This window comes from Cyphellophora europaea (genome assembly GCF_000365145.1).
Source record: "Cyphellophora europaea CBS 101466 unplaced genomic scaffold supercont1.6, whole genome shotgun sequence".
Classification (NCBI taxonomy): domain Eukaryota; kingdom Fungi; phylum Ascomycota; class Eurotiomycetes; order Chaetothyriales; family Cyphellophoraceae; genus Cyphellophora; species Cyphellophora europaea.
In genome coordinates, this window is record NW_008481812.1 from 363177 (window position 1) to 377038 (window position 13862).

Consider the following 13862-nt stretch of genomic DNA (forward strand, 5'->3'; position numbering starts at 1 on the left):
TATGTTGTCACAGGCAGTTTTCCTTAGTATACATAAGCTCCTTCGTGCAGCGCTTCCTGGGTCCATCTAGGCGATGCTTAAACTGGGTGGCCTCTGATCCAGCTTCAAGGCCCCTGAAGGAGCCTAAGAATATAAGCACCTTGCTGTCCAGCCCCGGGGTACTTACAGAGGCCCTCCCGGGGTGAGATACCCGACCGTTTGTGCCAGGGCTCCACATGACGGTGGAGGTCTACTGACGACAATTTACTCCTAACCACACCAAAAAGACCTTGGCTTATTACCATCCACAAGGCAAAAAGGCAAAAATTAATCGCGGATGGCTCTCCATCTGGGAATCGAACCCAGGTCTCCCGCGCTTGTTTTCCTGCAGAGGAAGATGACAAGCGGAAATCATGACCACTAGACCAATGAAGACAACGGGTCGCTGGGCGACCGATTGGTGCATGTGTGTGTTATTGTTGGAGCAGATCATGTTCATCAAAAAATATGAACTCTTTTGCATGACGACCCGCCCGGGCGGCTACGCACGCTCCACGTCTTCCATCAAATCGCACCTGTATTTTGGCTTGGGAAAGGCTGCACCACAGTGCGCTGGACCCAGCGAATCATGGGCCATAACAGTCATTGCAGAGCTTATGCCGAGCGCCACCTCGACATGTTCGTTCACACCGATCGGAAGCTAGAGGTTCCGCACGTTTTCCGCCAACTTTCGGTACATCGGCTGCTCAAGGCGAGCGTGTCGCATCCCCGGAAGACACGGCGAAGAGGCGACATCAATGAGACGAAACTCGGATGACACTAAGATTCAGATTGGAATATCAGACACTAGCTAGCCGTAGCAAATTTAGTCCTAAAATCCTTTGAAATGTCGAAGCGCAAGTCCTCATGCTAGCCTCAAGGCAGTCCTCCTAACCGAATGCCGCAAATGTATACGGATTTGCGTTTTGCAAGCCAGATCCCATCCATGCACATACTCCCGCAAGGTTCCAAAGTCCCAACATCAAATTCAATGCCGGCACACACGCGTGCCTTTCCAGAAGGATGCTTCGCCCGTGCGCCAAGGTCCACAACGTCCGCCTAGAAGAAGCTGACCAGCTGCTGCAGTTGGTTCGCGCCACCGAAGAGCTGTTGCAACTCGATGTTTTGGCCGAAGATGTCGAAGCCACCGCCGATGTTGAGGAGCTGCTGCAGGCTGTCGAGGCCGCCGATCTGCTGGACAAATTGTTGCTGGAAGATGTCGAAGCCGCCGAGGTTGACGACGTTGACATTCTGGCTGATGATGTCGACACGCTGGGACACGACCTGCACGACGTTGCCGACAATCTGCTGCTGGAAGGCGAATTGCTGCTGCAGGAAGACCTGTTGGTTGATGAGCTGTTGCTGGATCTGCTGCTGGAGGATGAACTGCTGGATGGCGATCTGCTGCCACGCGTTCTGGAACAGGATGTTGAAGAGCTGGGCCTGTTGTTGAGCGAGCAGGATGGCGTCAATCTGCTGGAGCTGGATCAGTTGTTGCTGGAAGAGGGCTTGGTCCAAAAAGAACTGCTGGTTGATGAAGGCGTTGGCCTGGAGGTTGATGTCGTTGAGGTTGATGCCCTGAATAGCCTGGTCCTTGAACTTCTGGGCCTGGGCGTTGTTGAGGCCAACCTTCTTCTCGTCCAGATCCTTGTTGTTGTTCCTGTTACCCCGTCCGTTGCCCCGTCCGTTGCCGCGCCCGTTGCCATTCTTGTCGTCCTTGTCCTCGTTCTTGTCGACTTCGGCAGCGTTGACCAGCGTAGCATTCGCAGCTTCTTGCTCTACCACCGCTGCATCCTGACCAGCGACAGCCGCGAGAATCTCCTCTTCGGAGGCATCCGCCACAAGGAGGCCCTCGGTGAAGATGCAGCCTTCGTCATCGGTCTCGTCGTTGCAGGTGTTGCCGGCGCCGGTCTCGTCGCCGAGCTCGCCAGGCTCAAAGGTGCCGGACTCGAGGGCTAGGAGCGGGTCACCACCGAGCTTGGCGATCTCAGCAGCCAAGTTAAGAGTGATCTCTTTGTTGATCTCGGCGGCGCCATCGGAGGCAGGGTCCTGGTGCTGCTGTAGGATGGCAATTTCAGGGTTCACAGCCTCGATGGCGGTGCAGGCAACCGAGGCCAGGCCAACGGAGCCAGTGTTGCGCTCAAGAGCGCGATAGGTCAGGGCGGCAATTTGACCATCGAGATCACCAGCAGCAACAGCATTGGTGAAGGCCTGGTCGGCGGTGGCTTGTTGAAGGCAGTCTGCGTCCTCAATCAAGCCAATGCCGTCAGCGGCAGCCTCGTTGCCGAGGAGGCCGAAGACGGGGTCTTGGATCTCATCAGGGTTGTCGAGTTGGAGCATCTCCTGGGTCTTGAGCAGGAATTTGCGGTGGGACTGCTCTTGGGGTACCTCACGGCGCATCTTCATGTCCCGAGCGTGAAGACGGGTGAGGGGGCTGCTGTGGAGGCCGGGCCTGGCAGCAGCGGAGGCCACCAGGGCCGAAAGAGCGACGATCTCCGAGTACTTCATGATGAATGATATGTGTATATATTTGTCGTAAGAAATCGTGTTCGTATATTCAATGATAGTCGTCAGATAAGCTCCAGGCTTCTGTAGATTAAAATATGTTTCAACGTTCACCAGGAACGAATCTCAAAAGAATGAGAAGAAGTGAATATTTGAGGAATGAAAGACCTGATTGGCTGTGAATGAAGGAGAGCCTGTGTGGTCAATATCAACAGCATGGGGACGGTCCGCAACCTATATAGAGACCTGCTCGTCAGCTTGCAAGTTCCGTTCCGACCGGATCACTTTGCGCCTGGGGTAATTTCGACCCAGGAGCAGCATGTGCGACGTTGAGAATTCTTGGTAGGAGTACCGAAAGCGTTACTCGAACACCCGGATAACATGAATCGCCCGTAACGGCCGTCCCAAAGCAGGAACCTGGTCATTGGCATCACCCAAAGAGGACCACAATGGGCGAGCTCGGTCCTCAGCCAAGCACGGCAGCGACGGAGGGCGAACGGCTCACTGTTGGACCGAGCGTAGTCAACCACTAGCGTGTGTCTATTTGGATCAGGATATAGAAGGCGTCGATGTTGCGATGAAGCAGAACCTCCCTCACACAACGGAGTGAAACGGTTGCCAAGGTTCGCTTCTCCGGCTTTCGATAATCTGAAGTCCCCGCTGTCTCGTGCACAGGTTGAATGCTGTTGGCATGCCAATGAGGCCTAATCGTCAGTAACGAAGCCATCAATGGGTCAGTGCGTGGCACAGAATTTGAAATAAGACGTTGTAGTTCAGGAAAGACTAGCGGGCGGAAGCTGGGATCTCCTGACTTCCTCCCTTGGCGTACGGCGCCACTTTATTCCGACCGACTGCCTCTGCTGAAGTCACAGCCAACGGCTGCTGCTCAGATCTGTAGAGTCAAAGTCATGTCCGACATGTGTCTACCATCGGACAGCAGGACGAACCCCATGTCATACGCTTTGCCGCATGCGGGAATTGTCAGCACAGTCGACTGCGTCGACGCTGTACTCATATCGTTGTCATCCGTCTCTCAAGAATCTGTGTCGCTCAGCTGAAGGCATCTCATGGCTAGCCCAAGAGACTCTGACTTAAACATGTGGTAAGCCCGCGCCCGCGCTGGGTTCCTCAACGATCACATATCCCACGCTCAACGGCAAGCGAACCTCCATCAAGCCAGCTGACTCAAATGACCGACCTCACTGGATGCAGCTGATTCAGCAACCTCATACCGTTTCCGGGAATGCTTCAGGTTCTGACCACCCTACCAACGCCCTGACCCCGCGCAGCCGATATGCTCATATCTGACACTGTCCAAATACTCGAATGCAAGCAACATACAAATGTTACATCAGTTGCAAAGCTCGTTAGCAATTCATCCCTGGTGGTGCAACTGGTAGCATCCGTGGTGGTCGCCCGCGGGATCCTGGTTCGAGTCCAGTGCTGGGGAGGCACTCTCAATTTTCGATTTTTGGACTCTCGCGTGTGCCTCGCGGTATGGGTATAGTATGCAGCAATCCATATCTGTTTCAACAATCGACCCCTCTCCTCTCCGATGGTGTAATTGGGTAGCATCCCCGCTTGTCTCGCGGGGGGTCAACGTTCAAGTCGTTGTCGGGGAGAGCAAGACGTTCCTTCTTTCTGCTTGCCTGCAAAGTATCGACCACCACTAGGATGCTTGGACACGATAATGTTGTCTTTTTGTTCATTTCTCCTGTGTTCGCAATTTACAGCCACCACGTTGTGGGTTCGCCACGGATGCCTCGGAATATACACTGGCGTGCCCAGTAAATCGAGCAAGTCCCGAAGTAGCCAATGGCTTGACGAATGTGTAATCAGGCAGTGAAAGGAACAAGGGTTCGCATGTGATCCAATCGCTCATTGACCCTTTCACTAAAGCTCATAGCCGTGAACATCGTCCTCACCCTCTTGCTCCTCGTTGCGTAGCTTCTTTGCTACGTCTTCGGCCGCACTCCACACCCGCAGGAGGTTCCCACCGACAATTTTCGATGCTTCTTTATCGCCGACGCCCATCCTCAACAATTCGGCTATCAGATCTGGGTACTTGTCCACGCCTTCGAGACCGCGGGGAGTCAGTTCACCCATGCCGTCAAAGTCGCTACCCAAACCGACATGATCGTAGCCAATTCTCTCGCCGATGTACACAATGTGGCGCGCCACTTGGTGGAGCGTGTTGTTCTTTTCGTAGAACTCCGGAAGCTCGAAATCACTCTTCGAAGGGTGGCAGGAGATGAAGCTGGGAGAGAAGTTGACCATCACCAAGCTTCTGGTTTTCTTGACTAGATCCAGAATGTCATCCTGCACATTGCGTGGATGATGGCAGAGCGAATATGCAGAGGAGTGCGAGAAGATGACAGGCGCCGCGGAAGTCGAGTCACTCAGAACTGCTTTCTGTGTCCAGTAAGAGGTATGCGAGATGTCCACTAGGATTCCCAGGCGATTCATCTCACGAACCACGTCTCGACCGGCCGGAGTTAGCCCGCCTCGGTGGTAGGGTGCGATTGTTGTGCTGCCGTTGCGGGAGATCAACGCCGCGTCGGCGAAAGCGTTGTGGCAGTTCCATGTCAGAGTGGCGGCACGGACGCCGAGGGTGTGATACAACCGAAGGGTTGCCAGTGGAGCGGTTTGTGGGATCTGGTGGAGGCCCTCGATGCTAATGGGCGAGATGAGGGACCTATCGGCGTGAAACCTGTGAAGAGCCTCGGACAAGGTTGCATCGGCAGATGTGAAATGAGCAGGGTACTGTGTCTGGAGACGACGAAGCAGATCAATCTGCGAAAGGGTGTGTGAGACCGACTCGGCGTACTCTTGGTCGGAGAAGTCTGTACTGGCATCCTCTGGACAGACCACGAAGGCGCTCCAGAAGCCACCACCAACCAAACCTTTGCGAAGCCTTGGTAAGTCTACGTTCAACTCCATTCCACCCTTCTCAAACTTCTTCTTGAAAATCTTCGTGTGGATCTTATTCTTGTACGCCGCTCGAATGAAGATAGCCAGGTCATTGTGGCCGTCAAGCAACGGCGTTTCCTTGAGTATCGCTGATACTCGATCTTGAATGCCGTGCCCGCCGCCGTGTGGAGGTGGGAGGTGGTGTATTGGGTCGCGATCAGCGGGATTCGTCGGACTGAGGAAAAGAGCGATCAAGGCGAACGATACTACGACGCTGAAGATTGCAATTATGTTACCCAGAGCGCGTTTCGTGGAACTTTGGGTATCATCCTCCTCCTCTTCGATCGTAGATTCATACGCTGGGGGCTCCTCGGGTTGTATGTATTGGGAGCCATAGCTGACTTTCTTGCCGCCGTAGCCAGCTATCTCAGGTGCAGGCTCATTCTGAGGCAACAGAGGGTCGACCTCACTGCGGAACGGCATTGCGCAAAACGAAGTAGCGGAATGCAGGCAGTGGAATTCGGCAGTCTACAGAAAGTGAATCTCGCGCCGTTTAAACTGCACTCACCACCCAATGATGTGTATGACTTGTGAATTGGCTGTCCTCAAGCTGCTTACATACTGAAGCACTGGCAGTATCATTGGAGATACCAGCAACACACCCATGCTCGCCATGCCCACTACTATCGATAGAGGTCGGTCCTCGGCTACCTGCAGTCACGTGGAATCAGTGCTGGTCGATGCCTTCGATACTACCGAGACCCCTGAATCTGCAAAACTTAACCCCCGGAGGCCCATGCAACGCGTTCTTGTTGCATTCCTCCTTCTTTAAGGACGCGTCGAGGCGACGTCGTAAGCGGCAGCAACACCTACACACCCTTTGCAAACTTGTGAGTCCAAGATCCAGACCCCCGTCAGATGCGTTTCATGTGGCCGCGGAACCAGGTGACATAGGCCCCTGTCTGCTGGTTTTCTGCTTAGCCCCCATCCATCTCTTCCACGGCCCACTCCTTCCTTTAGCCTCCCGCCCTCATTTCGAAACGTTTCCGTTTGCTACAGCCGGTCCAGTCCACCACTATGCGCAAAGCATAGCAGTGACAGCTACAGCGTTTCTTGTGCTCTGACACCGCTCCTTCCTTATGTCACCTATCTGACTCGTACCTTCCCTCTAAAGTCGACGCCGAAGCTAATCGCTTTCTCTCTGCAGTCATGTCTGCCGGCAACGCAAGCGGTGGTGTGCGAAATCTTCGTGCTATGTTTGAGAACAAAACTGGCGATCAGTCAAATTCTCCCCCAAGCCGTGGTCGATCACCCAGCGGATCAGTCGCCTCCACCAACAGCAGGCCTGTAAGCAAAGTCAGAGCCAGCTTCGTTGCAGTCGAAAGATCGGGCGAACAGGGACAGTTGTGGGGTCTGCGAAAGGCCAGCGACGTCAGCAGCATGGCAGAAGTCAAGGAGAACGAGTCAAGCCTGATTGATGGCGCGCCCCTCGCCACGACTCATACAACTCCCGAAAAGGGCAGCAATGGTGGACTAGGCCAGATTCTTAAAGGCTCATCCTTCTCTGGCACACCTATGAAAGAGAAGCCGAACGAGATGGAGTCAGTCAAACAGAAGGGCAAAGGACCGCAGAAGCCTACCTCTACAGATGATCACAGCAAGCAACCAAAGACAAATGGAGTCGCAGCCAGAGGTGCAGAGGCAGCCAGAACAGTTCAGGACAAAGTCAAGCCTTCTACGGCAAAGCCCAATCCTAAGCCGATCGAGACGAAGGGCACGGCCCCTGCCAAACCGGACAAACAGTCTCCCAGAACACCCACAAGCGCCGGGATCAAGCCTCGTGGCGGCGTCGCAAAGATCAAGGGTGTCATGGACTCGGCAAAGAAAGCTGCAGAGGGCCGTGAAGCAACAAAGAAAGCAGATGCAGCCAAAGCAGAGTCCGCCCCCGAATCGCCAGCCAAGACGAATGGCCACAAGGGGACTGTACATTCCCCCAGAGCTACTACAAAGCCTGTCAAGCTACCATCTGCAGCCACCGCGCCGACCGCTGCTTCTGCTGCACACCTTCGCTCGGAGCCGGAGCCCCAGAAAAAGCCCGTCCATTCAAGCAAACCGGCCAAACTTCCCTCAGCTGTTACAGCGACAACTGCGGCTTCCGCTGCCCACGATCGAGCCCTGCCCGAAGCGCATGCGAAGAAGCCTACATCCCGGAGAGCATCAGCGGCACACTCAAGCCATCCAAGATTGTCTACTACAGGTACTCAAGCGTCTTTGGCCAAAAAGGCCTCCCGTGCGTCGCTCGCAGAGCGACCCCAATCCAGGACTAGCCATAGCAAGCCCGACGACGGTTTCCTCGCTAGGATGATGCGCCCGACTCAGGCTAGCTCGCAGAAGACCCACGACAAGGTGCAGGTGACAAGTCCACCCAGGGGAAAGCCTGCTGCACCCAAAGCCAAGTCTGCGCCGAGAGCAAGCCTGGGCGGTCGCTCTCATCATGATCATGTGGACCCAGCAGGCGATTACGCTGATGAATCGCCAAGCAGTCCTACCGTCGTGAATCGTCTGGAGCCTGCCGTCAAAGCTCCTGTTGACGAAAAGGCTGAGCCGGTCCAAGAAATTCCTGAGACCGTGCTCGAGGAGGACGTGCAACCCGAGGTTAACAATGGAAGAGTTGTTGCAAACGAGCCTGTCAAGGAAACGCTTGCTGAAGATAAGCCTGTTGTGGACTCCGCCACAACTACTCAAAGCGAGTCCGCTGCTGTTCCCGAGCCGGAGTCAGCGGCAGGCAACGATACCGTAGCCATAGAAGAGGCCACCAGTGCAGAGAAAGTGGAAGGATCAGCACCAACCGTGGTCCCGCCAGCAACTGTTGAGTCGGAGCCCAAGACAGACGAGCCGAAACCTGAAGCAATTTCTGCAGTTGTCTCTTTCGAATCCGAGCGAGTGTCACCTAAAGAAGCCCCTACAGCAGCAGCACCCGAAAGCACCCCGGCAAAGGCTGCAGACCCCGCGCCTCCTCAGTCTGAGACCGAGGCTTCCCAGGCAGAGGAATCGAAAGCTCCAGCTACCACGACAGAAGCAGACTCGGCAACCGTGTAGTACACACACTGGCCCTAGTCAAACGATTACAAAAATTGAATACTACAGCTACAGCTCTTTTGCAGCACAGGAGGCTTTCACTTCATTTCACGATCGATACCCAAGATATGCGTCATCCGGCGACTCATTCGTTACCTCCCCTTTCCACAGTATGAGCGATATTCAGCGACCGCGTTTGATTGAACTACATTTACCTTTAATCCAGGGATTCGCACCGGAGGTGCAGTCTCAACCTTCAATTCAAAGAAGGGGAATAGATGGGACACCAAGGCGCTCTGTGAGCGCCAGAATAGCAGGGGAAAGGTGGAGCAAGCGTGATGGAGCAGAGACAACATTGATGCTAGTAGTTGGTAGCACGAGAGTTGAGAATTGGAGGTCTCTTCATATCTTCATATTTGCGCTGCCATTTCAGCGCTTGCCTCCAACTCTGTTTTCGTTCATGATGTAGCGCTACGCTGGGAGCAGACTTCGATCAGCTACTGCGCATCTCCCATGCTCTGTGGCCACTACTAAAGCGATGACATTCTCCGCACAGCCCGTACGCAATGGTGTGCCATGACTCCAACCCTGCGTGGTAGGGCGGAGGTATGTCGCTCCCGCCGAAGCACGAGTCTGAGTCCTGTAGTGCGTGGGAGAACGTGGCTTCGTGCCCCGTGCTTGCAGGGCATCTCTCGATTTTGCAGGAGCACTTAACGGATATAAATGGAGGCTTCAGTAACTGGGACCTCGACATTTGCCCCTCGGCTTGATTTCGTCTTCAGAGTACCATCAACAGCACTCTACCTCCCACCAAATCCTGGCGGACCCTGGAACCCACCCCTCCCTTGTCCACCGAAGCCCGGCGGTGGCTGGAAACCTGGCGGCGGGCCACCCACGGGCGGTCCTCCTCGGCCTCCAAACGGCGGCGGCTGTCCTGGCATACCACCTGGCGGCGGGAATCCGAAACCTCCTCCTGGGGGTGGCGGCCCACCTACACCACTTACTGGCCCTCCCAAGCCCACCGGCAAGCCCCTGCCGGCAGGTCGCGAGATGCCTCCGCCGGACTGCAGAGCTGTAGCGGCGCCGCCTGGCGCAGATGTGCCGAGGCGAGCGCTGGGATCGGAGGGCGGGGGTCCTTCAACGGAGCAGGAGACGATATTGGTGCCGCGCAGGATCACGAGACCGAGCGTGCGCTTCTCTTCGGTGACGGTTGCGGCGGCGGAGTCTGGGGCGCCTGGAGCGGTGGCTTTAGGCGCATTCTTGCGGCGGGACTTGCGGAATTCTTCGGTGTCGGCGAGGACGAGGTTCATGTGCTGGAAGAGCCGCAAGGTCAGTACCTGATGGAAGGAGGGTGGGATTGTAATTTGGAAGTTGGGTGGGGGCGTGAGAAAATACCTTGTCGAATGCCAACATCTGCCCAGTCATCTGTCGACCGTCGTTGAGCGTGACGCGCATGCGGTAGTTGACCAGGTTCTGCATCTTGCCCTGCTTGTTGGCCATGGCTGTTAACGGCGCACCGAAGTGCGACTTTGGTGCAAAAACTGTATTGATGCGTGTAAGTGCCGCGGCTCTACAACGCTGCCAGGACGATGGCTGCTGGACTCACGCGAAAACGGAGTAGAGCAGGCTCGAGAAGGCAAGGAATATGTGTTTTGGGAGAGCGCAAATGCGGTGTCGAAAAGATGTCTGCGAGGGCACAAGAGCTTTGAGGGACCGCAAGGCTGCGAGATGCATCTAATCTGCTTTGGGACTAGAGGAAAGATATCTTGGCTTGCCAAGACCCACCGACTTCGCGCAAAATTGTCAACGGCCCACTCAGACGACATCCTCAATTGTTCTTCGGCATCCTGCGCAAGCTCACACATTCGACCCTCACCTCTGTCCTCTTCGTTAATACCACCACTTGATCTGCAAAATACAGTCAAGATGGCGGAAGGCAATGACAAGAGCTCCAACCCCATGCGTGAGCTGCGCATCGACAAGCTGGTTCTGAACATCTCTGTCGGCGAGTCTGGCGACAGACTGACCCGTGCCGCTAAGGTGCTTGAGCAGCTGTCTGGTCAAACCCCCGTCTACAGTACGGTCAACCCCTTCCTCGGGCTCTTCGAACACGATCGATACCCGCCAGTGAAGAAATATACGCTGACATTGCGAAACAGGCAAGGCCCGCTACACCGTCCGCTCCTTTGGCATCCGTCGTAACGAGAAGATTGCCGTCCACGTTACCGTCCGTGGCCCCAAGGCTGAAGAAATCCTCGAGCGTGGCCTCAAAGTCAAGGAATATGAGCTGCGTAAGAAGAACTTCTCCGAGACTGGCAACTTCGGCTTCGGTATCTCCGAGCACATCGACTTGGGCATCAAGTACGACCCCGCGATTGGTATCTACGGCATGGACTTCTACTGCTGCATGTAAGTGACAGATGGCATGTGCAACGAGGGGCGCAAGGAGTGCTAATGCGAATCACAGGACCCGCCCTGGTGCCCGTGTCGCGAGACGGAGACGGACAAAGGCCGCCGTTGGTCGTAGCCACAAGGTCCGCCGTGACGATTCCGTCAAGTGGTTCAAGAACAGATTCGAGGGCATCGTTCGATAAGTGACTCGATACTGAGAGGAGTTGGTGACCTGGTCGAGCTGAAAACTTGATGAACTTGATGAGCGTTTCTTGCATCAATGGAACCTGGGAGTGGAAGGCTGGTCTACTGTCATGCAGTATGGACTCAGCTGAGCGGCAAAGACAAGCTACCGCCGAATGGTAGATGATACCAAGATGAACGGGACAGCATCGGCTTTTCGGTCAAGAAGCGGGCCGTACAGCGAGCAGTCTCACGGAAATTCATATGAAAACTTCAAAGCTTCAGAATCTGTGCCCTTCCAAGTGTCCGCTGTTGTCCCATCGCTGTTGTCCGACAGATCCGACTTATATTCCTGCTGATACGTTGACGACAATATGTACACCATATCCAACACAAAACGCCTCGCTCGAGCGTTCCAATTCGTCGAACGCTTCGTATCTCATGTGAATCGTAACCAAGTGTCTGCCGCTGTTCCCTTTACCAAAGTATCTCCACTCGCTTCAGCACTTACGACATGAACTCTTCATTGTCATAGCGGCTTCTCCGGCTGCGACTCCCACTAGCGCTTCGCCGCTGACCGTCGCCTTCTCTGGGGCTCAGAGGACTGTTGTCCGCTGTGGCCGCCTCCACACTGATGCTCGGTAGTTGCAATTGCGGAACTTGCGGCGGGCCGCTCGGCGTCCGGCCCAAGCTCGCCATTTCATCAAACGCCCTCTGGCTGCCCGTCCGCTGAACGCCAGCAGCATCCTGGCGTTGCGCGGCAGCTCTCCGTATAGAGGCCATGCGCTCGGTGTATGCCGGCGCCTCGCCCCATTCTTCCGGTGGGGCGTACTCGGGAGGCTGTGGTGAGCTCGGATCCGATGCTGTTTGGGGGATGCGTGACTCGCCAATGTCCTCGCCCTCGGTCGAATCATCAGGTGTGAAGCGATTTGCGGTAGGTGATGACGAGTCAGTGCTGTCGGACTGAACAGGCTGGGTTGTTGAGCCGGCTCTTGTGGTGGGAGGCGTAGGCTCGATATCGGAGGCATTGGTGGAGATGCTGAGGGCAGAGCTGCCAGAGCGCTCGCGGTGGTGAGAAGGGCGGCTCACTGAGGGATGTAGAGAGCTGTTGTCGTCACCCATAGGCGCGGCATGTTCAAGCAAACCGCCTCGTTCAGATTCAGTGCTGTTGGCGCGGATACGCGTTCCATCGTGTCGGGCTAGCCCAACATCGGCGTATGCAACGGATGAGACTCGTCGTTCACGGCTGCTGGATTGATGCTCGGCGATCATGGTTGCGGCTGAGACGGATAGACCACCGTTCAAGGAAGAGGAGGATTGATTGTTGGCGCGTGCCCGAGATTCCCGGCGGAGTTCTTCAAGGCGAGCGAAATCGCCTCGTTCACGAGCTTCGCGACGTTCTGTTCGGCGTTGTTCTCGTTCCGCAATTTCACGGCGTCGTTGTAAACGAATCTGATATAATGAATCCATTTGCTCTTCTCGACGAGCTTCCTCCTCGTCTTGTGTTTCTGGAAACTCCACGACTGTGTCCATTCCTGCTCGTTCACCTTCGCGGCCAAGCACTTGCTCAGAGTCTTGAGCACTTTGTGAGTATGGTGGAAGGGTCATCACGGAGCGAACACTGGTATGTCGGTCCACTCCGGCAGCTGCCGCCTGGGTGGCCGCACGCTCCTCGGTCTCATTTCCATTGTATGAAGTGTTTGCGTTTAGACTTGAGCGGCTTCCACCGCCGACGCTTGCATACTTTTGTCGTGGTTTCCATGCGTCCCATCTCTTGCGCATAAAACCCGGCAAAAGTTTTGGTACCTGACCGCTTGCTCGTTTTCGGCGCAAATAGGTCCAGAATAGGGTTCCCAAGGTGAGGAGGAATATCACTACTACCGCAACCTGTGCTCATTAGCGAGATCTTCCACAAGGCGTTCAGGCACTTACGATTATAGTTGCCACATAATTTACGCTTCCGCCTCCACCACTATCAGAGTCGGTACCGTTACTTTGCCGTGGTTCCAACGAGCTTGATCTTTTGAATACCAATCTTCCCGCCTCTTCTTTCAGCTGAATATACATTGCTTCAAAGGAAGATCGCAGGAAATCGAATGTAAATAATCGTTCAGGATTCTCGGTCCCGCAAGTGAGATCAGGAACGTCTCAGGGCGGATCGCGGTCGTTTAGCTACCTCGACGGCTGTTCAGGAATCCATGTGGAGTATCGAGGTAAGCCTGAGGCGCAGGAACGGCAAATGCAAAGCCCCAATACCGTTATCTTACAAGCAACTTTTAAGGCACAGTACAATGAACGTAGCGGCGATGAGGAGAACGTCCAAAAGAGATGGCAACGAGAAGATGGTCACTGACCCACTGTCTTACACCAGCATATACTACAGTAAGAGTTGGCAGCCCGTTGCAGGAGGTGGGTTCCAGGCACTGTCAGCCCGGGACGCGCGCTTAAGGTTCGCCTTACGAGTCCTCGACAGGGGTAGTCTCTGTCAGCCAAGGGACCATCTGAGGCGCGGATCATTGATCGTCTCCCACTTGCTTCGTGCACTGCTCTGCCGAGTATTGCTGCCACTGTCAGATTTATTGAGCAAGGGCCTCCATGCCCGCTGAAGCTAGCTTTGCGCAGCGACACGAGTGCTGCTTACAATGTCAGTGGGTGTTCCTCGCCAGCAGAATATGACAGGCGTTGGTGGGCAGCACGGAAGGCTCACCAAAGACTCCAAATCAAAAGCCTCAAGCGAAATGCATTGCTCGAAAACCACAACCACAAGTGCCCTCGCT

General features: G+C 55.1%; 6 protein-coding genes and 3 non-coding genes across 9 annotated transcripts; 4 read left to right on the forward strand and 5 right to left on the reverse strand.

Annotated features, from left to right (window-relative positions):
* Positions 1 to 320: 320 nt before the first annotated feature.
* On the reverse strand, positions 321 to 414 carry HMPREF1541_06342. The gene has a single exon. It is a non-coding gene; the product is annotated as a tRNA-Asp (tRNA).
* A 663-nt stretch (positions 415 to 1077) lies between these two features.
* HMPREF1541_06343 (uncharacterized protein) lies at positions 1078 to 2526 on the reverse strand (the record flags this gene model as incomplete). The annotated part of the gene is made up of 1 exon (XM_008720678.1): positions 1078 to 2526. One exon carries the CDS (start codon positions 2524 to 2526, stop codon positions 1078 to 1080), a length of 1449 nt encoding a protein of 482 aa, XP_008718900.1.
* A 1375-nt stretch (positions 2527 to 3901) lies between these two features.
* HMPREF1541_06344 lies at positions 3902 to 3974 on the forward strand. Its single transcript has one exon. It is a non-coding gene; the product is annotated as a tRNA-Asp (tRNA).
* A 98-nt stretch (positions 3975 to 4072) lies between these two features.
* Positions 4073 to 4145, forward strand: HMPREF1541_06345. Its single transcript has one exon. It is a non-coding gene; the product is annotated as a tRNA-Asp (tRNA).
* A 271-nt stretch (positions 4146 to 4416) lies between these two features.
* Positions 4417 to 5916, reverse strand: HMPREF1541_06346 (uncharacterized protein; the record flags this gene model as incomplete). The annotated part of the gene is made up of 1 exon (XM_008720679.1): positions 4417 to 5916. One exon carries the CDS (start codon positions 5914 to 5916, stop codon positions 4417 to 4419), a length of 1500 nt encoding a protein of 499 aa, XP_008718901.1.
* A 726-nt stretch (positions 5917 to 6642) lies between these two features.
* Positions 6643 to 8532, forward strand: HMPREF1541_06347 (uncharacterized protein; the record flags this gene model as incomplete). The annotated part of the gene is made up of 1 exon (XM_008720680.1): positions 6643 to 8532. One exon carries the CDS (start codon positions 6643 to 6645, stop codon positions 8530 to 8532), a length of 1890 nt encoding a protein of 629 aa, XP_008718902.1.
* A 779-nt stretch (positions 8533 to 9311) lies between these two features.
* On the reverse strand, positions 9312 to 10011 carry HMPREF1541_06348 (uncharacterized protein; the record flags this gene model as incomplete). Its single annotated transcript, XM_008720681.1, has 2 exons — positions 9312 to 9824; positions 9907 to 10011. 2 exons carry the CDS (start codon positions 10009 to 10011, stop codon positions 9312 to 9314), a joined length of 618 nt encoding a protein of 205 aa, XP_008718903.1.
* A 426-nt stretch (positions 10012 to 10437) lies between these two features.
* Positions 10438 to 11105, forward strand: HMPREF1541_06349 (60S ribosomal protein L11; the record flags this gene model as incomplete). Its single annotated transcript, XM_008720682.1, has 3 exons — positions 10438 to 10588; positions 10671 to 10920; positions 10979 to 11105. The coding sequence occupies 3 exons, from the start codon at positions 10438 to 10440 to the stop codon at positions 11103 to 11105; spliced, it is 528 nt and encodes a 175-aa protein (XP_008718904.1).
* Positions 11106 to 11592: 487 nt separating this feature from the next.
* Positions 11593 to 13152, reverse strand: HMPREF1541_06350 (uncharacterized protein; the record flags this gene model as incomplete). The annotated part of the gene is made up of 2 exons (XM_008720683.1): positions 11593 to 12972; positions 13018 to 13152. 2 exons carry the CDS (start codon positions 13150 to 13152, stop codon positions 11593 to 11595), a joined length of 1515 nt encoding a protein of 504 aa, XP_008718905.1.
* Positions 13153 to 13862: the final 710 nt, after the last annotated feature.